The 25,113-nt window shown below is 39.9% G+C and overlaps 1 protein-coding gene across 1 annotated transcript in view; it reads right to left on the bottom strand.

Moving 5' to 3' along the window:
* Positions 1 to 4,272: 4,272 nt before the first annotated feature.
* The window catches only part of LOC136847457 (spermine oxidase), a 283,719-nt gene continuing 262,878 nt past the window's right edge, over positions 4,273 to 25,113 (bottom strand). Inside the window, exon 5 of the mRNA XM_067119166.1 lies at positions 4,273 to 9,666. Within this exon, the coding sequence (XP_066975267.1) occupies positions 9,481 to 9,666 (186 nt within the window). The 3' untranslated portion in view covers positions 4,273 to 9,480. The remainder of the gene's footprint in view (positions 9,667 to 25,113) is intronic.

The following is a 25,113-nucleotide window of genomic DNA, read 5'->3' on the forward strand; positions in this document are numbered from 1 at the left end:
AACATGTCAAGGACATGCACACCCTACAGACAAAACCAAAGCACAACAAAAATGGAAGACGATTCAGTAAGCATGCAAAAGTGGACGTTAATGCAAGGACAATAGAAGGGTCAAGGTTGACCCAGGTTGCCAGTGACCATCAACCTGACCATTAGTATTTTGTTTTTTGAGATGATTCAGTGACAAGACGAAGAGTGCTAAGCATGAGTACTCCAAATATGAAAGTGTAGGTTTGTATTCATGTCAAAATAAATAATTTTGCCTACTAAAAAAGCATATTTTAATTAAAAATGAAAAACACTTCAGGTATGTTAAGTCCCATTCAATAATGTGCCTGTATAGGCAACCAAATATTGACTTTGCCTAAATAACAAAGCACCAAATAATAAGTAATACCTGGTACCTATCTAGCATGTAAACTAAAAGTGGCACCTCCTTATAGGAATATTTCAAATAAACTGAAACACTAGTAACTGGCTTATATTACAGGGGCCTAAAAGAGACAAGTAAATCTGGCTTGAGAGGAAAGCTTGAGCCAAGAATGCAAGGAGGAGAAACAAAAGATAGAAAGTTTAACCATTTATTATAAAGAGAGACCCTATAAACATGAAAGTTCTTGGCATGTTATACTCAATGAGCAATGCCTCCCTCACCATACTTACTGGGCTTTGAGGACAAAAAAAGGAAAAAAGACCATGAGCCAGTCTTTTCTTTGTTATGGCACAGTGCTGAACAAACCACTGTACCATGAACAGTTGGTAGATGGGTTCCTACTTTCTATATATGCAGCATGGATAGATGTAACCAGTAATCAAAGTGCCCCTGTTCTGTGTTGTGGCATTCTAAATCTACCTCTCAGCTTAGTTTTAGCCTATACTGTATTTCTCATTAAGATGCAAGGAGAAAAATCCAAAAAATAATACTAAAGACATAAAACATCATAAATAAGACTAGCTTAAAATGGTAAGAGATAGGTAAGCCTCATAATACAAGTTTTTATTCCTATCATATTTACTGGCCCAGTTATGTTAAAATACTCCCCAACTTAATTCTTATTTTGTAACTGACTGCCAACATTTACACAAATGGCTTAATAAAAATATCAACTTTACATAAAGTCAAAACTATATTATCAGCACTTTTTCAAAGTGAAATTTACTTATTCAATGGCTAACCTTAAAGCAAATTAAACTATAACTTAAAAAGTACAAAGACAGCTGGATGCTCCAACAACATAATTAATAAATAATAGAGTTTTATGTCACATAATCTATATATTTTTTCTAATTTATAACAGAGCAATTTTATAGTAACATAATTAGGAAAAAATAACAACAACCACTTAAAAATAGGAAGGATCCTTGAGCTTTTGTTGAAATACTTTTTCCTTCTTATTAAAAATCATTACCATAAAATTTTATTATTATAAATGTATTTCTTATTTTGACACATTATAGGTAAAAAAAAAAGAAGTTAAAATTAACCCCTCTATCATATAACCTTCCTCAAAACCACTCCACTCCCTCTGGGAAAACTTTCTGCTGTCACTGTACTGTAGTATGAAAAAAAGAGAACTAATCAACAGTAAGAGAACAAACGTAAGGAGTCAGTAAATACTCTCATGTATTTGCTTTGAAATGTTTTCCATTCAAATAGAAAAGTAATATCAGGAAAGGTCATCTGTGACGGTGAAATTATCTCACAGCCTACTGTACCTGAAAGTAATCTAGCACCTCAAGAGTAAATACACTCAAATGAAAGCATAGTCAGTTAATCTTGGCAAATCATAACTCAAGGCCTTTGTAAAGCAAGGCTGAGAAAATTCAAAAACATAAAAAAAAAGTTCATACAATATTCAGTTTTGTAAAAGACACAGTACTGACTCAGAATTTGTGTCTCATTAAAAATGTTTACAAATATGAATAAAGTTATCACAGACATGCAACTAATTATCAGGTGCAAGTTTACTACTTAACATCTTTTAACTGTTAACTGCATGGTACATGTGATTCATTAATGGACATGAAAACTAAGCAACAAATTACACATCAAAAGAATGACACTTCAAAATTTAGAAAATAACTCATAATGTGACATTTGAAAATACCTTATACTGTACAATGACTAAAGATTATCACAATACAGTAATACAGAGTTTGCCCAGTGTTATAACAGTACCTGAAATAAAAATTATTATACAGTACAAAACTTTCTGGATAATCTGTGCTTTTTTTTATTGTAGTGACAAGTTTTCTGATCCTATGAATGCAAATTTTGATATACAGCAGTGTACAGTATACCTGTACATGGAGTTCAGTGATCCAAGATGAAAGCCAAAAGATCCATTGCTTTTTCCAAAGACCCTATGACCAAATCTCTTGTCTTCTACAAATTTAACCCAAAAATCCCCAATACATAGTACAGTAAGACTATCATTAATTATAAGACAAGCCAATATAACTCAGAATTTCATAGTAGTTAAAATATATGCGAATCATTTTTAAAACAAGATGGCCTTGTCAAATGTAGTCATTACTTGTCTGGAGAGAAACCCTCTATAGTATATGTTTATCATTCTTGTTTATTAGTACCGCATTACTATCAGGAATTTACCACTGCTCTTACTGTTACTGCCAATCTCATATTGACATGTTACTGCTACTTCCATACAGATATTTAAGAAGTTAAGCCTTTAGTTTTTGGTACCATTGTTAACCATCTCTCATGCAGAAGATACTTTCTAAGCAACTTCTTTTCAATATTTTTAACAAAAAAATTCTGTCATTTTACAAGGGATATAACTGAAGGATTTACATTACAGTTCCAAAAGAAATTTTCAAATGGTGCTTAAGACATTCTCATTTACAATTTTTATGGCGATTATCATTGGTACTATTAGTGTCACTATCCTAATTTTACTCATTGTACCAAAAATACTAATTTGACAATACTGTATATCACACAAGTCATAACTCTGAAGAAAGAAATAATTTTCCAAAATTTTAAATCATATTTTCCAAAATTTTAAATCATATTTTCCAAAATTTTAAATCACATCTCCAAGTGAACTGTACTGCATCAAACATTTGACATATTTGCCTCTCCCCCCAAAATGCAAATTAGGCCAAGTTCCAACTTCTAGACAAAAATTTGCTTATGCAAACAGACCAAGAAACTAACTCAACAGAAGGCTGAACACAGCAGGATAAGCAACAACAACCAAGCTATGTAAAAACCACCTAAGCATTCCAGTACAGCCTTAAATTCTACCCAAGGACATTTGTTCTCTAATTTCCTATGCTAGTAAACAACACTCATGCATAAAATGAAGCTTGATAGCCATCCTTAAAAAAGGGCAAAATCTTTTGTTGCCAACACTGATATGTAAAGGTAACTTTCATTTCTAATTTCATGAAGAGAACTTCTATTGATTAATTTGGTTATCACTCCTGAATTCCTACCACAATTGTTCTGAGACATCTTCTTATTCATAAGGGGTTTTTATTTATACTACAAGATTCTGCTTAGAAATGTTTGCTCATTACAACCATTAATCATAAGATGCCTTATTACCTTGTAAAACTCATTCCAGTAGCACCTGAAAGTAATGTACCCACTCCACCTGGAAGATCTCCTACTGCTGCTCCCTTCTCATTCATTCCTGTTGTGTTACTCCATACTATCAACATAATAGTGCTCTCCCAGGTCATCTTTGTGTGCGCCTAGCCTTTCTGCCTTCTTACACTCAAACTACATTCTTTCACACTTTAGTGTCTTGTCCTGTGCCTGGTTTAGTTTTTCCTTTTTGGTGCATTTTTGTGCACTGCAGGGAATCAACTCCTGTCTGTCTGCCTTCAACATTTGCTTTTTTGCTTCCACATTAATGCTCTTCAAGATTCATTGCCAAGCATCTGGGCATCCAGGTGCATTTTTTTTCTGGTTTTGGACTAACTTTCTTTAAAAACATTATCAAGAAACCCATTTTTTGCTTTATTAATGGCCTTTTTAAATGGTGAATGTGTACTTTACTAAGTTCAATATTAAATCCATTCTAAATTGCCATAACTTGGGAATTGCGAGTTTTAAAGATATCTAAATATCTCTAATTTTTTTTATTTTTCCCCTGATATAAAGGTGATAGTGAAGTGTAAAGACAGTGAGCTGCTTTGGGGATCTGTGAAATTTTTGCCACTGGCCATTGTTCCAGTTTGAGAGAGCATGTGCCAAGGTATGCCAGGTGAGGACGTCTTCCATATCTCCTCCCTGGAAAAAGGCCCTTAATTATTCTATTCATATTCTGTCACGAACACCAGTATCTGCCACATACTTGTATGATCTGTATGGATTGGGATGCAACCAAATGGTTCAGATTTGCTCATAAGTGGGCATAGAAACACAGTCTCAGATTCTCACCATGTCTTCAGACTCTTATGACCCTTCTCCCATGGTAAAAGAAAGGATTTCATCAGACAACACAACTACCTATAACAATGCCTCCTTTGCTGTTCCTCAGGCTGGACACCCACTTGGTGATGGTAGCAGAGGTGGCCAAAGCAACTCTCACCACCCACAAGAAAACAACTCTGGGGTACACCGCACCACTAACAATCCCAAGAAAACTTCCTCATGTGGACAATAGTCCTTGCCTGAGTAGCAGAGATCCTTCCTCCCAAGGATGGTTCCCACAGGCACCCTCAAGCTTCAAATGGTATTTTAAAGAAGCATTCTGGAAAGACTGATCACTATCTGAAGGAATAAGAGAGTGGCTACTGCTCAAGTTACTACCATCATTCAAGACAAATCTTGCCCTTGTACAGTAGTTGTGGCATCAACTAGTATGGGTACGCTATGATGATACAGTCTGCAAGCACTTGCCTTTCAAGTAAGAGAGGGAAAAGTCCTGAGGAGAGTGACATCTCAGACTGCTGCTGGTCAAAGAAGAGATCCAGAACTACTGTGAATTCCCTGCTGGCAGAGAGAGCCTGTGTATTAGGACATCATCCCATCATCATCATGATTTCTAACTTCTCAAATGACTCCCCCTTCCTCTGGATTCAAGCACTGCTCTCTCATCCCGCGGACAGGAAACAGCCCTAGTGTCTACAATGTTTTCCAGGGACCTGACCTATTTTAGAGATAGATGGTGGCATACTTGAGGACAGAACTCCCTCCAACCTTGCTGCCACAAGATGATATGCAACCTCTACCCAAACACTTCAACCTCTACAGTCACGAACCTGAGGAGCATTCAGTAAAACAGATTAGACCTTGAACAAGATGGCACCATATAACTCCTCTCACAACCAAGTGGTAGTTGAGCTGCGGCATCTCTGACCTCCAACAGTCTCCCCACTGTCCAAGGAAATGCTAGTGTCCAAGCTCCAGCTGGAGGAAAGCAACTCACTGGCAAGGGGCTCAGATAAACCTTTGGTGAAGTCACTTTCTATGATCCTCAGGTAAGTTATGACAATGATGAAGGGCGTAAGCACTATGAGGGGATATGTCTGTCCAATGGGTACAACACAATTGTTCCCCTTGCTAGACCAGAAATTCATGAGATTCTACAGGATTCATATTAGGAAGCCCAGGAAGCTCTTAATAGCAATGGAGGTGATTGCACACATCATGGCCACCTTCTCTCCAAGGCAGATCACTCCCTCTCCAAATCACTACACAGAAGTAAAGTAGCACCTTCCAGCCAAAACATCTCTTTGCTTCCTACTTGAACAACAGATTTAGCCAGCAGAAGTCTAGGACAACTTTTTGCATCAAGAGAGGAACTGGAGCCTCCTCAAAATCCATAGTGCAAAATAAGCCAGCAAAAGATTAGAGCCCAGTTCCATCCCCTTCCACCACCTCCTCTGTTAGTGGCAATGGGGGATGTGTGTCTGCAAAAAAAGTGGGAGGCCTGGCAGTCCACTAAGGTTGAGTCCTGGATGCTAGAAGATTTGTTTTCAATAATCATTATGCGAAAAAGGTCAGCTTACACTTGAGATTCTCTTGAAAAGAGGCATAGGTGTGAACTGATGCAGGGACCTTTCACATCTTGACACTTCAGCTAGATTAACTGCATATCTCCAGCTTACACTTGGTTCTAGCTAGTCTTGAGGAGCTTGACAAGGCCTCCTTATGAGCCTCTCAGGAGTTGGTAGTAAAGGTAGCATTTCTTATAACCCTAACCTCTTCAAATCAGGCAAGCTACATGCTCTGTTGGGTATCACCACCCATAAGGATAATGGTCTTCCATCGGGTTCTCCTCTGCTCATAACTTCATAGCTAAGACAACAGGCAGGCCAGAGACACATTGGAATCCTCTTTTCTGTGCCACTTTGGAGGACAGAGGTCTCATCTTTTCTCCTCCAAGTTGTTTCTGAGCATGTGACATTACCAGGCCACATTTGGGAGTATCAAGGAAGGATTCATCTCAACTATGATCAAAGCTAACAAGGTTTAAGCAATTTCCATCTCTATGGCCTTTAAAAACAATATGGAATTGACAAGCATCCTCAGAGCAGGTATATGGAGATACCACTCAACCTTCTCACAATTTTAAATCAAGATATAACTCAGAGATATTTAGCTGTTTTTCTCCTTGGGCCCTATAGTTGTGGCAGGTCAAATTGTTCAATAGCATAAAACAGGGAAGGATATTACCTCTCGTTGCTCTTAACCTTCCCTCTCTCTAGCATCTTCAAAGAATCAAGAAATAGGTAATCCCACTATTGATGTAGTACTCAGGCTAATAGTTCCTATTCCTCTGCTAAGTACTAACCATTGCTTAACTGTCCTGGATCTTTGGAGGCCAATACTGAAACACCACACTTCAGGCCAAACCCCCTGCAAGGGGAGTCTGTGAATGGTAAACACCTAAGTGAGCTGGGCATTGATATGTTCAGGGGAGCCTCCTCATATCCTCCAGTGTAAACAGCATTACAGCCATTTTATGATTAACAGGTGGTAAAGAACAAACTATGATGTTATGATATAAAAACATTTTTCATACAAACCCATTAATCTTGGGGGACTACACAATCCTCCCATCACCACACTCATTCAGTCTCTGATAGGGTACAAGAGTGAGAAGAGCAGTAGCAGGAAGTTGGCTGGATGGAGTTGGTGGTACTTTTTACAATAAAGTGTGACTGGGATGAGTTCTACATAGAATAAAGTATCTGATGATTAACAGGTTTCTCTGAAAATATAGAACATGTTTTTGTATTATAAAAACATTATTTCTGTTGTACATCAAACAATTCCTTTAATTTCATTATCATATCCCAATGCAGTTCATTGTACTTTCAGGTAATGTAACAGCTGAAATATTGAAATATTAATTGTCAGTGTGTCTGTACAACTTGGATATGACAAAATCATTCCAGTTTTCTTATTCTAAATTTACTTCATCTTAAAGGCAAAGAATTTATGCAGTCTTGATACTACAGCATAGTACACTTTATATTTTGTTCAATACTGTATTCCTAAACTGTGCCAATAAACATGAAAAATAAAATTGAAAAGAAAAAGTACAAATTTTTTTCATTAAAGGCTATAAGTCTTTGATTCCATCTGCAACACAGGCTTAAACAATAACTGACTACTGCATAAAACAATGGAATAAACAGGTACCAAAATGTACCAAAGCCCTTCGGTCAATCAGGTCAGTCCAATTTACGTATGTCCCAGACATGCCTGTTTCTCACTGACTGCGTACGTGGAATGTTTTAATTTTAATTCATCACTTGTTGTGAAATGATTATTTACATTATGATACTAACTCCAGTGTCAATTTAATTGATACATTAAAAATTCATACATCATCAAAATGGCAAGTCAAAGGTAGCCATGAAAAAATTTACTTATCAATAAAGAATGATTTGCATAAATTCAGCTAATATAGATATGGAAAATTTGCTTATGCCACAAGAAATTACAATAAATTTCCTTTGTACTGATAGAAGTTTCATTGCTATCCATTCCAGTTTTAAGCAATAAAATTCAAAGGAATGGATACCATTTCTTTGGACTCAAAAGGATGGTAAGTGGTCAGCTATAGTTTCCTAAAAATACTCTGTCCACCATTTTCTGAGTAAAGGCAAAGGATCCTGTGAATTATTCCAGAATTTTCCATGTTTAGCCATATTTATGATGAAATTTTATTTTTGTTTTTCCACATGATGTGCAACATATCATATCTGACTAAACTGTTAAATTTCTTATGACATGTCAACACACCATAACTAAACAACACTTAAGAAGTCACTAAAAAGAGCTGAAAATAACCATACAAATAATTGAATAACATTACCACCCATTCCAGAAAAGATCTGCAACTTTCGTAAGATTACCAATGATACAAGATAATATTAGAACAGTACCACTATCCCATCATAGTAGAACAGTACCACTATCCCATCATAGTAGAACAGTACCACTTTTCCATAATATGAGAACAGTACAACTATTCCATGCTATTCCAGTCCTACTACTTCCTGGAAACAGAAATCTATACAGCGTACATCTTCATTAATAACACTAATATAAGAAAGTTCTTGACCAGTATGTATGTCTGTTTATGTGCTAACATAATGACTTAAAACAAAACTACTGTGCTCTCATTCTAACCTTCTTTTAATATATCTATCCTACTTCAAATACAGTATTACTGTACAGGTAGATGAGGACCATAATATCAGTAGAAAAAAGTTTGCCAATACAGCAGCCTCTTCATTTTTTCCATTTCTACTTCAAACTTGTTCTAACTAGTCAAGTCACAGTTGAAAAAAGCTAAATCTTTACAGTTAAGACCATATGGGAAGGTAACTCTAAAAAAAGTTTCCGGTTATCACTTTTGTTAAGGTAACACTTACTCTAGAATAGATTTATATTTTCAGTACTAAAAAATATCCATACAATAATTTTGTCTCTTAATAAACAAAATAAGTAAAAAAAAAAAAACTATTACAAACCCACTACATTCCGGACATGCCCTGTAAAAGTAAAAAAAAAAAAAAAAAAATACCATCGATAGGAGCAAAACTTTTTGATTTCAGTTGTTCATACAGTACATAAAAGTTGTTGCTTCAAGATGTGCATTAATTTTTCAACGAGTAACCATAACTTTGGAAAGTGGAAAGTATAAAAGTGCTGTTTGTGTCCTACAGTAAAATATCACAAGAACTAAATTTTCCCCAAGCATTTCCCCCTTTAAAAAAAAAAAAAATTGTCCACTTCAAAGAAGTGTGGCACTGAATGTAATACTTGATAGGAACACTCACCCACAGAGTAAAACAGATAATAAATAGTAAAACTAACCCAAACCTGGGGGACAATGTTGAGGTGGCCAAATAGCTTTTAAAATACACTTACTCCCTAAAACAAGCAACTCCACAACTGACTCATTAGAAATTTCCCTGATCATGTCTTTTTGTGATACACATTGTAGCAGCATATATATTTCACGTAATATTAAATTTCTATAAACTAGTTCAAGGATATACCTTGTACCCACGATGACAGATCAGCTGTACCTTCAACATCTAAGACAACCTCTGGTGGTGTGTCTGGTACACACAGTATTTGTGCAGCCTCTCTCCCAGAGAGATATGCGCCATGAACAGTAGAATAAAAGCTTGGGTGACAGTGTTCACCTGCAAATAACACAGCTGGCTGCAAGGTAAAGGATAAAAAATAAAATATTTTAAAATCAATTACTGAAATAAGATCTTGCTGAGAATTCTCATCTGATTTTAAAATACATTACTTCAAATGTTTCAAGTATAATTTGTCCATAAATGCAGTAAAAGCTGTAAAATTAACAATAAAAATATGATTAAATACAACACAAAAGTTTAAACATGAAAATATAATACATTGAAATAAAATTAGTCACAAAAATAAAATATGGAGTAACTTCAAATAGCATAATACTGAATATTTCTATGGTACACAGAAGGAAAAAACAAATTTTAGGAAAAATATATCATCTTCAGATACTACAACAAATGAACACAAATTATATTTTCAACAAATGAATTACAAACCAAATAATACTAGGCCTTCACATTACCAGATGTTTATGAAGTTTGACAGCACCATCATACAAAATTTGCCAATACATTATAACATATAAAAATTGTGGAGAGAGAGAGAGAGAGAGAGAGAGAGAGAGAGAGAGAGAGAGAGAGAGAGAGAGAGAGAGAGAGAGAGAGAGAGAGAGAGAGAAACATTATTTGTAAACCTCAATGAAATTTTTTAAACTGCACAATTCTTTGGTACCCAAATACTTTACATAATAATGTGTATTTGCAGTTCCTAATAGTGCTACACAAGCATGTAACTTTCCTCCTCAAGAATGCATCTATTCACTTTTGGATACTGTAAAGAATGTTCAATGTGAACAGGCAAGGATCTACCTAGTCTTTCTATAAGAAAAGCCCCAGCAAAGAGTGTTATGCTGTCCTCAATGCCCAGAGCCAAGGTTCTTCCATCAAGCTGACGACTAATAATAATAATAATAATAATAATAAATAATAATAATAAATAATAATAATAATAATAATAATAATAATAATAATAATAATAATAATAATAATAATAATAATAATAATAATAAATAATAATAATAATATAATAATAAATTTTCCATTTTAATAATAATAATAATTTAATTTAATAATAATACAATAATATTAATAATAATAAATAATAATAATAGTGTTAATAATAATTCATAAAATAATAAAAATATAATAATAATTAAATATATCAACGGCATTTACACTCTACAGCAGTTTCCTTTTGGTGTTTCTTTTGTCATCAACATTATGACCAGCGCGATGGTCATTCTCAAAACAAATGAAACGATTCTGAAGACAATGGATGTGGGTGGTGGCATATATAGGCAGCCAGCATTGTGAAGCCTTCTCCAAGGCACCAATGGTTGCACCCTTTCTCCTGTGCAAGTGTTGGAAGATGCATGAGAGGGGATGATGGTATTGAGAGGATTGCTTTCATTCGATGAAGGTCCCTGACACTTGACATGGATGTTGGCAGGCCGTGCCCTTTGTGCCAACATCAGGAAGAAAAGAGCCTCCTGCATGGTATTTTTAAATTAGGTTTTCTCTCTATCTTGATGTGTAGGGCTTTCATGAGGCATAGGCAGTGATGGTCAGTCATATAACCAATTATCTCATTATTGGAGATAATGTCACATCTTTTTATTTCGATGTTACATGTGGCCCTGGTATGATTATACACAGCGCCTTCCTGACAATGGCAAGATCCTCTTGGAGATGAGCATGGCAGTCATACTGATGTAGGTGCCAAGCCACCCTCAGATGGGACACTTGTATTGGTAGACCACGCTGGTTCTCTTCAAGGGATCCTGCATGGAAGGGCTGGGTTATTTTTTATCACCAGGCTGCTGGTTTTCAAATGCCCTATCCAATAGTGCCTTGGCACCTAAATCAGTATGACAACCATGCGCTTCTCCCAGAGGATCTCCTAGCATGCCCAGGAAGGTACCATTTATAATCACGCAAGGGCTGCACATAACATCAGAATGAAAAGATGTGACATTATCCCTAATATTGACATACTCAATCATATGACCAACCATCACCGCCTACACCTCCTGGAAGCCCTACAAGTTGGGAGAGAAAGTATGAGGGTTAAGGCACCCTGCACACGACTGACGCCCTTCAACCCCTCCTCCTGGTTGAGGCTCTCACCGAACTTGGTGACTACTGAAGCCACATCATTGACCGACACCTGAGGGAACTGACCAAGGAACTACGAGAAGTAAGGACATCACCATCTGCAGGGCAGACATGACTACTGCTTATGTTCTAATCTGCACCAAGGAATACCACCGGAAGCTGGTTCAGATCCTAGCAGACAAGACAAAGTTTTTGAGCATAAACAGGAACCCAATCGACATTTGGTGTGAGGCCAAGAGAATCATTGAAACGGTCAATTCTGCCTCTAAAAACCTCCACTTGCCAGTGATTGTGGGCGAGTATGGTCTTGGCTACATATACAGGCAGTCCCTGGGTTACGACGGGTCAGGCTTACAACGTTCCGAGGTTATGACGCTTTTCAAATATATTCATCAGAAATTATTTCCCAGTTTACATCGCATGTTCCAGAGTTACGACGCGTCGTAACGCTGATCCGACGTTAGAAATATGGCTCCAAAACAGCAGAATAAAAATTTGACAGTTTTTTTATGAAAAACTCAATAAAAATCCAGTTTACATCGTTTTCAATACACCCAGAGCATTAAAGGTAAGGTTTTCTTGGGATTTTTCATGATTTTTCGGTTTGCGACAATTTTCGGCTTATGATGCGGCGTAGGAATGGAATCCCCGTCGTAAACCAGGGACTACCTGTACAGGCAAGCAAACAAGGTAACCCTCTGCGCCCCATTATTAGCGAAATCCGTGTCCCGACTCACCAGCTAGCCAAGAGGCTTAACACCATTCTCTCCCCGTATGTTCCTGGTGAACACAGCCTGAAGACCCAGGGGGGTTCCTGGAAGCCCTTAGGGGAAATCCCCCAGAAGAATCACTGCTTCGATGGATGTGGAGTCCCTCTTCACAAGTGTGCCGGTCAATGAAACACCCCAAATTTCAATGACACTCCAAATAATTTTGGATTGTGTACACAGGGACCCTACAATAGCACAATTTCAAATTTCCGGGGTCACCGCATCAACCTGCCACTACTGTTTTTTGGAGCTACTTGTGTTGCAAAAAAAAAAAAAAAAGAGAGAAAAAAGGGATTTTGACAAAGGAAAAATCTATTTTTGAGGGAGGCCCCGTGTCACCCGATGAAATTCCATTCTTACACGAATTTCTAGGTATAAATATTGCTAAATATACCAGAGAAAAAGCTTTCAGGAATGCTGGAGTTACTACCCCCATATCGAGCATCTTCAATGAAGACGCCGGTATAACCAAGGGTGAGTGAAGGAATCACAACCACAGAGCCACACTCAATAGACATCCCCATGTCAAGATCCCGGGAAGAGCGAGGGGCCGTACCAGCGCCCATGCTCACCAGCCCGCCACGCTGGCGACTCCAGCGCCATCTGAACTCATTCCAGACTAGCACCACCCCAGGCTTGGCATGAGCCAGTAGTGGGGCAAACCTGCTTCTGAAAATACTCCAGGGAGGTCACCGGGTGACACGGGCCTCTCTCAGAAATAGATTTTCCTTTGTCAAAATCCCTTTTCTGAGTTCAGCCCCGTGTCACCCGGTGAAATAGTGTCAGAGAATCATGCCAAGACTGCAAAGCTACAACCAAATATAAAAGGTGATCAGAAGGAAACACATGCTTTGAAAGAAATAGATTTAATTAATATATCTCAACAATGAAAATTGGACTTAACTATAGGTAAACACTGGTGGAATAACACACCCAACATCATAAAGGTACAATGAAATTGTAAACTTAACCTAGGAACAAAGTAGAATGACCAAAATACAGTACAATTAGGGGTAGAATAAAGGGCCCTACAATCCAATAGAATAACCAGTAATTATAAACTTAAACCTAAGAACAATGAGATATATGTAAAGACAGGAATTGAGGTACATGAAGCAAAATAAAAACCGCTCCAGTACCTCTGACTTAATCTAAACCACAACATATCAAATCCAATCCACAAGACAAACAATAGCCAGGTAATACCAGTATCGATTATGAGGAGCAAGGCAGTGAGGCATGATTGGTCCAGAAAGGCAGGCAGTGAAATAAATGAGGCAGGCGGGCGGGGGGGGAAAGGAAAGGGATAAGGATAATTAAGGTGGGAGATGACACTCCCCACAGCCACTGTGAGAAAATTTCAGAGCTTGAGTGATTTTAAATAGTGCGTTTAAACACTAGAGGTGATTTCCATCCTGTATACTTGGTAAGTTCAGCAAAATCCATATTATAAAAATAATTAGTGGAGGTAGCCACTGGATATCATGAACCTTTGGGACTGAATCAGCTTGTTTAATAAAATACAGAATTTGTTATCTTATAGCATTTAACGAGAGTACCACCTTTCTCCCTGATAAAAGAGGACCCTGACTTAAACTGTGGAGTTCTTTGTAGGTAAGACTTTAAGGTATATACTGGACATAAGGACTGGTCCTGAGGAAGAGGCACCACCTTCCAGGGGACCACCTGTCCTGAGGGCCTTCATTTTTGCTAGGAACCTATGATCAGGGAAAGGAGGGCTTCTCCGGACGGAAGGAAATCAACATGATCATCACCTCTAGTGAGGGCCGATAGCTCTGAAATTCTGGCACCTGAAGCCAAGCTAATCAGAAACAAGGTTTTCCTTAACAGATCCAGATATGAGCATAGAGAATTATCAATGTCAGTGGCTAATTTCAAAACATCGTTGAGGAACCAGGTAACGGAATGTGGGCGTGTTACTGGTCTCAAACAATGAACATGCTCTAGGGATGGAGGAGAAGTATGAATCTGTAAGGTCGATTTGAAACCGTATAAAAATACCTTCTTTAGGGCTGATTTAGCTGTAGTAATTGTGCAAGGTCTTTTCAAACAATGACCTAAAGAAAGGCTAGGTTGTTGTCATAGTTTGAGCTCCAGATGCCTTTAAAAAGGATGCCAATTTTTTGACTGTTGAGTCATACTGTCTGAGAGTAGAATCTCTCTTATCAGATTCCAGAAACAGAGTGTTGACGGGGTCAATGTTTGCTCCCTTCTTTGCAGCAAACTTTATAAAGTCCATAAAACCAGGGCATTCTGAATCCTTAAGGAAGCTGACACAGTCTTTGTTTGTACTACTTGGGTCAGTCTGGGATTGGGTATCTGATGACACCGCAACTTGAGTTCCTGGAGCAGAGGGAACCAGTTGCTCTTCGGCCAATAGGGAGCTACCAGAGCTAGTTGGCCGTTGAATGACCTGAGTTTGTGCAGAACTTTCAACATGTTTATTGGAGGAAACAGGTAGATCCTTTCCCAACAGTTCCAATCTATGGACATCGCATCCGTGGCAAAAGCCTGGGGTCCAGGTTGGGAGCCACGTAACAGGGAAGCTTGTGATTGCTCTCCGTGGCGAACAGATCCACCTGGAGGCCCGGAACCCGGAGGCAAATCCAATTGAAGGAGTCCCGCCCAGAGACCACTCCGTCTCCAACGGAGTAGTCCTGGACAGGAGTCCGCCACCACGCCCGCACCCCGCTAGGTGGGTGGCTGACAGATGCCAGCCGTGCTTGTTCGCCAAGGAGAAGATAGCTACCATCACCTGGTTTATGCGACCTGATTTGGAGCCGCCCCTGTTGATGCAATGAACCACCACGGGCGCTGTCCAACACAAGCCTGATGTGAATCTGGCTGGCGGGCGAAGTTTCTTGAGCGTTAGAAACACTGCCATAGCTTCCAAGGTGTTTATATGAAACTGTTGGAACATTGTAGACCACATTCCTTGAACTTTTGTTTTGGTGAGTACCCTCCCCAACCGCTAATGAAGCGTCTGTGTGGATTACCAACGTCGGAGGGGGAAATTGAGTGGAACCGACCGACAGGCCACTGGCTGTGGACCATGGCCGAGCCTTGTCTTCAAGATTTGCGGGATTGAAGAGACCCTGTCTCTGAGCCTGACATTGGAATCTGCCACACTCTGTTTATATCTTTTAGTTTTAAGAGCAGGTCCGTCACTGAGGCGAACTGAAGGGAGCCGAGAATTCTCTCTTGAGACCGGTAGGATGCTGCTTTGTCCTTCAAAAATTTCCTGGTAGCGGCGGCAATCTCCTTCCGCTTGGACGGCGGGAGGGACAGCCTGACGAGGTCAGGTCCCATTGGAGACCTAGCCACTGGAACCGGGATTCCGGAGTCAGGCGGACTTCTCCCTGTTCAACTGAGAGCCTAACGACTCCAGGAACTTGATCACTATAAGCCTTCCGGCACTCCTGAACTGTTGGAGCCCAGATTATCCAATCGTCCAGGTAAGCCGCCAGGGAGATTCCCGGGACCGTAGTTGCTGACTGAACTGTTTCCGCCAGAGTAAAAATTCTGGGGCCATTGAGTCCAGGCATGACTCTGAAGGAGTAGGCTTGTTTCAGTTTGAAACCCAGGAATGGAGAGAAGTTCCGAGCAACCGGGACGTGATAGAAGCGTCTGAAAGATCAGTAGAGTAGAATCACTGATTTGCTGGCATGTGAAACTTGTCGCATCTTATGTAGCGATTTAGACGGACAGATCTAGAATCACTCTTTGTTGACCGGAATCTTTCTTTGGAACAGTGAACAACCTGCCTTGAAATTTGAGGTGCCTTACTTTCTTTATTGCTCTCTTGTTGAGAAGCTCCATCACAAAATCCTGTAGGGTTTTGGAGGGGGTTGGTAAAACCTGGTCAGGGAGGAGGATCCTTGATCCAGCTCCAACCCAGACCTTTGGACACAATACTGTGTGCCCAGGGACTGAAGGTCCACTGGTCTTTGAACCAGTAAAGGCGACCACCTACCTTACTGGTCTCAGTGGGAGGAAGAGGTTTGCTTCCTCTACCACGGCCTGATTTTCCCCGAGGGTGGATCCAGCTCTGCCTCTGATGGGGCTCGACCTCTGCCCCCCCTTGCGCTTCTATTAAGGCCGTGAAAGACCCCACGGCCCTCATAGGGGAGTTGTACGCCCGGGAGGAGACGTCACGATGGTGCAGCAAGGGGTTGGGCTGGTTGAACCAGCACATATTGGTGGGGTTGAGCCTGGAGGTGGAGGTTGGCTCACCGCCGAGACTGGGACAGCCTGAACCACTGTCTGGGGATGAGGCCTCCTGTGCCTCCTGAAACGTTTCCCAGGACTTACCCTGGGAACTGCCAGCTCGGGAGTTTTCCGCTTGAAGGCGGAAATACCCCACCGGAGCGCAGACTTTGATTAGCCCTAGTAGCCTCGCTCAGGACCTTTGAGACTTCATCCTCTGGGAAGAGATTAATCCCCAGATGGAACTCTTCATGAGCCTATTAGGCTCATGACGAATGGTGGCATCCGCGAAAATGAATTTACGGCACTCCAACTTTGCCACCATGAAGTCATACAGGTCTGACTGAAAACCTGCTAACAGGGATTTAGCCAGAACCTGGAAGAGCTGTTCCTCTGCACAGGAGACGGGACCGCCTCTGACAGACACAAGGAATTCAAAGACTGGCTCAGTCTTGTCCTTGCCTCAAACTCCGCCTTCAGGAGAGCTTCCGGAAGTTTGGGAAGTTGCTCGCTGAACTGGGGACGCACAGAAGGCATCTAATTTACCCACTGTAAAGGTGGATGGGGCGTCTCTCCAGAACTCCTCACCTCCCGGGAATACCAGGGATGTGGAGTCTAATTCCCTGAGCTGAGGCAAGGGTTTGCCTTCGAAGCAAGCCTGAGCCGTCGCCAAAGCAACTTTATTCAGGCAGGGAGTGGGCAACTTATCTCCCAGGGAAAACATCGTATAGTTGCCCTTGAACGGAGTGAGTTTTGTATTCTCCGCTTGCCACTCCGTAAGAGTGCGAAGCAGAGTCGATTGGGCCTGGTCCCTAGGGAAGATCACCGTCTCCTTTGGGACCTTGTCTGATCGTACCCAGGCCTCCTCCGTCAGCCTAACGAAGCCTGGGTAGGGGGGGCAAGAGGTCAGGGGGGAAGAACTCCAACTCCTCCAGACGTCTCGTGCCCAAACCCTCGATAGTCAGGGTATCCTTGTGGCGAATGGCACGAAGAGCAAAACGCCACGGGTTTCCAACATCAAAAGGAGGGAGGGAGGCAGTATCAGGATCTGATAGCTAGGTCCGGCACCGCCGAGCGCGCCATATCGGCGATCAGATTCTCCTGACTCTGCAACCTATCAGCAAGCTTAGAAAGCTTGGAATCAACCTCCGACGAGAACTTAGCCAGTAACATCCCGCAAATGCCTCAGGGTCAAAGGGAGGCTGGCGAGGAGGGCTGGGTCTGGCCGCCCTCTTACTCGCTCCTTTGCCCGAGGTTCCAGATTTGCTCCCGGAGGCCAGAGGTGCGGAAACCTTTGCCTTCAACGGGGGGAAGGGGGATGCCTTCCGGGAAGACGAGGACTTGAAGCCCTTCGCCTTCCCGAAGTCTTCAACTTGGGGACAGTAGATGGAGCACTGTCCTCAAGATAGAAGACTTAGAAAAGCCCTGAAACGAAGAAAGTAAAGTAAAGCTAGACCACTGAGCTGATTAAGAGCTCCAAAGGGCTGACCAAGGATTACACTTATTTTACGTGGCTAAGAAGGGAGCAACGGGACCTACAGCTTATTGTGGAATGGAACCACATTATAGCGAGAAATGAATTTCTATCACCAGAAATAAATTCCTCTAATTCTTCATCACCAGCGCGGAATCGAACTCCGCCCATCAATGACGGTCTGAACAACTCGCCAACAAAGGGCTAAGGTGGATGATGAAGGGGGAATCCTGCCCCAGCTGCCTCACACCTCACCACCTACCTGGTCCTGCTCTGTGTTCATGGGCTCCAGGTCCAGGTCCAGAGCTATGGCGACGTCCTCCAAAACCAGCGTAGAGTGTCTCATCTAGGAGTGGCTGGGTCACAACCCGGATCTGTTCGATGATAGGTGCGGCCACTTCAGCTGGTACGGCCGCAGCAATCCGGGCTCCGGGGTAGAGAAGATCTCTCCACTTTGTCGAGGGCGTATGGCTTCCGATGACGGAAATTTCTCCCAAACCCAGCCACCGAAGCGGAGGGACTCAAGAGACTCCTTCTTGGAGGACTTGTCGGCCTGAAAGGGGGGGGGGGAATCAAAGGAGGCTAGAAAAATACCTTAAATAAAATAAAACACAAAATATAGCAACATGGTAAGGCAGAAACTAACATGCGGATGGAAAGCAAACAGCTTACCGACTCGTCCTGGGTGCACCCGCAAAGAGCAAAGCACACCTCACAGCCCTCCGGGTGCCAGACGATCAGATCATTGAGTCGGACCGCACAGCCAGCGTGGGTCCGAACACCAAATGTCCATAGGGTTGTTGGAGAGTGGCGGTACACCCGGCTCTCACAACGAACAGTCTGTAAGTGGAAACAGTAAATGAGCTTACCTTCCTAAGGAACTTAAACTAAGCAGGCAAGGGTATTTTCATTTAACCACCGGAGTACTCCGGCGGAATGAAAAAACCTCGTCAGAGACGGGCCTACCAGAAAGTAACTTAAATTAAGGTAAGCAGGAAAAACCCCCCGACTGCCGGAATATTCCGGCGGAACGAGGGAGCCGAATCAACGGGACCTTCACCGCAAGGGATGCCGGGAACAGGACGGCGGAACCCAAGGGTAAAATCACCGGACTCTATCACCATCATGAAATAATAAATACATATCCGACGGCGGGGTGAGCCGCCGGGAAAAATAAATCAATGCATATCCACGGCGTAAGCCGGGACAAGTAAATAAACACACACATATCCACTGGCGGGTGTAGCCGGAAAAAAATAATATATATAAACATATATAAGATGGTAACATAATTGGTTAACAAAAATATATATAAATCCACATTCCCGAGTCCGGTACCACCCTCACGGGAATCTCAAACCTCTATCGTAGAGAACAAAAGAAGGGTGAGGCTACCAAACACCACGATCCACTGGGGCAGATGTAAGTGCCAGTCAACCCAACTAGAGTATCTCGAACGCCGGAGCGGGAACATGGAACAAGGCTGAGAAGATAAAACCCTGAGGAGTTCGAAAAACCTCCTCGATCCTAGGAGAGCGGGTAAACGAAACAGAGCCCAGCAACGTGTCACCTGGAACCAGCCCTGGGAGGGAGCGAATCCCTCGACCAGGAAAGATCCACAACTCGGGAGTGGAAGTCGGGGACCGACATCACCCCACGAGAAGATGACAAGAAGCTGGACTCAAAACAGGGTAGAGGGGATGGGGTGGGACAGAGAAGGGAGTAGGCCAGAGCAAAGGAAAACAGGAGACTGGGGAGAGGCTCACCCGCTCAACTGCATGATACCCAAAATCATGGCCTAGGCACCTAACAGGAAAGGGAGGAAAAAACGACTAAGACCTCTATACTCTCACCTTACACATAGACGTAGCCTATGACACAAAAATAAAAAAAGGGGGAGAAGGAAGGGAGGGGGGAGGGAACAACAGGGAGAGAATTTCCTGAGTCGAAGACCAGCCAGAGCCGAACGTAAGGGAGTGCTAAAAAGCATGGAGGAGACACACCCACAGGAAAAAACCTCTACCCCCTCCGTAAAGAAGAGGGAAGAGAATGGGGTCTCACTCCAACACCCAAACAACGGACAGGAAGGCACAACAACAGAAACTCCCTCAACCTGCTGACCCCTCCTCTCACCTAACCTAACTCAGGTGAAAGGAGAGCAGGAGGTCAAAGGTGTAAGGAAAGCCTAACATACACTAGGCTACAAAGACAAGATAACCAAAATAAATCACCATAAATAAATAAAAATATATAAAATAAAATAAAATAATTATATGCTTGTGTTTGGTGCATAGCCTAACCAAGGAGGCGACAGGATGAGCCTGACGTCCCCATGGAACTAGATAATGCAGGTTAACAGCATGATGTAAAACACCAGCAAAATAATAATAAAACAAAATAATATATAGCTGAACTTTCCAAGAGGAAACATCTGGGGAGATACCTAGGCGGGAATATAACGGAACCCGATGCGGGAACCCCTGAGGTATGGATCAAAAACATTATTGTTAGAGAGAAACCCAAACAACAGCTTAGGAAAAACCACCAGGATGAAACCTATGGGGGAAGGATAAGACATGAGCCGACCAGGAAAAACCCAAACAGAACAAGCTGGACGGGTAAACCTCGCGTGGACAACATGGCTGGCTGGGGACGCCAGAAGGCCATAACAAAGCCACGTATAATAATAAATACGAGCTAAGACAGCCAACTGATCATAAAACAACCCCACAATAAGATGGTACTTAACTTGAAATGGTAAAGCTGCTCGACGACATGTTGCAGATGAAAATAAGCCAAAACACAAGCCAAACAGAAAACAGCAAGCGTCACAATCAAGTGCTAGAAATGGAATGAGTTCAGATGGCGCTGGAGTCGCCGCGTGGCATGGCTGGTGAGCATGGGCGCTGGTACGGCCCTCGCTCTTCCCGGGATCTTGACATGGGGATGTCTATCGAGTGTGGCTCTGTGGTTGTGATTCCTTCACTCACCCTTGGTTATACCGACTTCTTCATTGAAGATGCTCGATCTGGGGGTAGTAACTCCAGCATTCCTGAAAGCTTTTTCTCTGGTATATTTAGCAATATTTATACCTAGATATTCGAGTAAGAATGGAATTTCACCGGGTGACACGGGGGCTGAACTCAGAAAGAAATAAACCTTTCAGAGGAAAGTTAATATATATTATCTATATATATATATATATATATAATATATATATATATATGGGCTTATATATTTTATAAAATATATATATATATATATATATATATATATATATATATAAAACATATATATATATACATATGTTATATATATATATATAATATATATATATATATATAACATATATATATAATATGTTATATATATATATAAATATATATAAATATATATAAATAAATATTTATATATAAAATATTATATATATATTATATATATACTTATCATTATATACAGTGAACCTCCACTAAATTGTGGTTCAGCATTCGCAGCTTCAGTTAGCTGTGGATTTTTCTGTAGAATGCAAATCCAAATAAATAGTGGAAAATTCACAATTCGCTGATTTTTCATAGAGCAATATTTGCTAATTGCTGTATTTTCATGTCATTTTCAAGACTAAATACATTTTTTATAAAAAAAAGATTTACTAATTTTCAAATACTAATATTAATTTAAACAGCAAAATATCAATAAAATGTATTTTTTTCAATTGCATAGTTGAATATTTTGGTACAGTACTTAACCCTACTTTGAATGTCCCAGTGGGACAGCTTGAATACGGTGTGAGAGAAATTGGCTGTGCCTGAGTATAGTGGAACTTGACTAGTTTTCACACGTAACTGTAAGCCATATATTTTTAAGGGTAATAATGTAAGGTGACTTTGAAATGATATTCAAGTGCTTTAGGATGATAGTAGAGTACATCTAAAATATTCACTGATTATTTTCATGTTATTTTTGTGACTAAATACATTTTTTTATGATAAAAAAGTGATTAAATAATTTTCAAATAATATTAATGTAAACACAAGAAAATATCAATAAAATGTTATTTCACTTACAGAATCCATTTATACTGCATTATTATATTGCTCCATTATCAGCGTAATGTACTGTATATAAAAAAACGACTGTCTCGACATTTGTAATGTTTACGTTCTCAATTTCAGCTGATTGAGCCTACTACTGAAAGAATTAAGAAAATAATTTTTAGTTGCTAAAAGAAACGAATGTATTAATGGAATTATTTTTAATTTTGTACATAAAAGTAAAATAGGCATACAAAGGTAAACCAACATACCTTATGTTAAGGTAAAATCCCTCAAAACCACAAAACTGCTTGTTTCCTGATTAGTTTTACCAATGTAAACATACCTCTCTCTCTCTCTCTCTCTCTCAGTACCATACATATCCTTTAATGAAATATGAATTACTGTATCATGAACATAAAAATGCAAAACTAAAACTCCAAGCAGTTCATGATGCATAAGAATGAGTGTGTGCATACCTATGTACATGTTACAAATTTTTTTTTTTTTTTGCTTGATTTACTGTACTGTTTTTATTACAAGTTTAGTTGGTTCTAAGTATGATTAACACACACAACAGTACACAAGGGAATATTTTATCACTGTTAATAGCATTTATAATTTGGTATTTTTCTCTAATGCATATTTAAATATTTAGGTACAGTACTTAACTCTACTTGTGAATTTCCAATGTTTCCCCTATCTGATGTAAAAAGAAAATGGGGAGAAAATGGTTGAGCCTGAATATAAGGGAACTTGATCAGTTTTCACATGTGGATGTAAGCCATATATTTTTAAAGGTAATGTTGTAAGCTGAGTTTGATATGATATAAAAGTTTTTTGGATGACTGTTAAGGTAGGTTTGATGTAGGATGAAAGTTTAAGGTATATTTGGTGTCTGAACTATTAACATAGGCAGTTATAAGCATTTTTAGAGGGGGGGGTGTAACAACTTAATGCGGATTTTCGCTTCTCGCAGGTGGTTGTGGTCCCTAACTCCTGTGAATGCTGGGGATCGACTGTGTGTGCACATATACAGTAAACCCCCGTATTTGCGATCTCACGATTCACAGGATTTTTGTGGAACATATCTATAAATTTGCAAAAAATTCAGCAATTCGCGGACTTTTTCGTCAGGAAACATTCACTAACTAGTGTGTTTTGATGTTATTTTCATGACTAAATAAATTTTTTTATGATAAAAAAATGATTTACTAATTTTCAAATATTAAGATTAATAGAAATAATAATAATATGGTGTTGACGGTGATAGCTGCATCAGCAGCATTTGGTTTGTATAGGGTTTTCTCTATTTTTCTAATAACTGATTTTTCTAGGTTACTGCATTCTGCCAGTAACATGCCAATATCGGTCATACTTGGAGAGGAAAGCAGGTTGCAAAATTAGGTAGTTTATTTCCAATGTACACAGTAAAACAGTAAAGGATACTGAAATATGGAGTTCATTGTCCGAAGAGTTGTCCTTCAGGAAAAATTTTCTTTTGAGTTGTCTTGCAGGAGAAAGTCTTCTTTAATAAGGGCTTCTCCTGCTGTATTAAGAGCGCCTACACCAGCCGTAGGCACCACAGGTCAGGGGCTTTTCTGATTACTTCTGTATTCCCCACTATTTCACTCCTTGTAATGCTAGTATTGTGAGCATCTCTCATATGGCTTTTTACTATGCCTTCTTGGGCATGAAAAGAGATTCTCTTCGCCAGTTTCATGGTGGTCATACCGATATAGGCACCAGAACATCCACGGACTGGGGATTTGAATCGGTATACCACAATCGTCTGTTTAAAGGGATCTCTCGTTAATGGGGCTGGGTTGTTTTTCATAATGAGGTTTCTCTTGCGGCTGTTTTGATAGTAAATGATGAGGTCAAGCCGCGTCGATGTCAAGTAGTGAAGACGTTGTCTGCGATGGTCATCTTGATGGCACATTCGTCTTCCAGGTATTTCCAGTGCATCCTCACCTTATAGAAAAGTCGAATAGTGGGGAATACAGAAGTAATCAGAAAAGCCACCAACCCAAGGTGCCTTAAGGCTGCTGGGGACGCTCCTAATACAGCAGGAGAAGATTATTAACCCTTTAACGCCAAGCCCTATTTACAAAAACGTTCCCGTATGCCTGGCGCATTCAGTGAGTTAGCGCTGAAGCGAAAAAAGTTTTTTTCAAAAATCACAGCACGCTTTAGTTTTTAAGATTAAGAGTTCATTTTTGGCTCATTTTTTGTCATTGCCTGAAGTTTAGCATGCAACCATCAGAAATGAAAAAAATATCATTATCATATATAAATATTGGAATATATGACAGCAAAAAAAAAACTCATATAATTGTATACAAATCGCTGTAAGCAAAACGGTTAAAGCTAATGACTTAATTTTTTTAGTTGTATTGTACACTAAATTGCAATGATTTTGGTATATAACAAATTTTAAAATGATCAAAGCAACACAGTGAAAATATTATCACAAAATGATGCATGAATTCGTAACGCTCGGACGTAAAAATTTTTTTTTTTTTAAAAATTCACCATAAATCGAAATATTGTGCTAGAGACTTCCCGTTTGTTGAAAAATGAAGCTAATTGATTGAATATTACTAGACTGTAAGTGTTTTAGCTTACAATTGCAGTTTTCGACCATTTCGGTTGAGTTAAAGTTGATTGAAAGTAGAATTTTTTCTATTTATCGTGATTTATATGAAAATATTTCATAACTGATAAAAGCTACAACCATGAGTTATTTTTTGTTGTATTGTAAATGAAATTGCGCACATTTTCATATATAAAACTTTATGTAACGACTAATATAAAACGGTGCAAATATTACGACAACGAGACAAAAGAATTTCTGAGATGTTCGCCGAGTTACACAAGAGACGAAGGAAAAT

This window comes from Macrobrachium rosenbergii, chromosome 16 (assembly GCF_040412425.1).
Source record: "Macrobrachium rosenbergii isolate ZJJX-2024 chromosome 16, ASM4041242v1, whole genome shotgun sequence".
NCBI lineage: Eukaryota > Metazoa > Arthropoda > Malacostraca > Decapoda > Palaemonidae > Macrobrachium > Macrobrachium rosenbergii.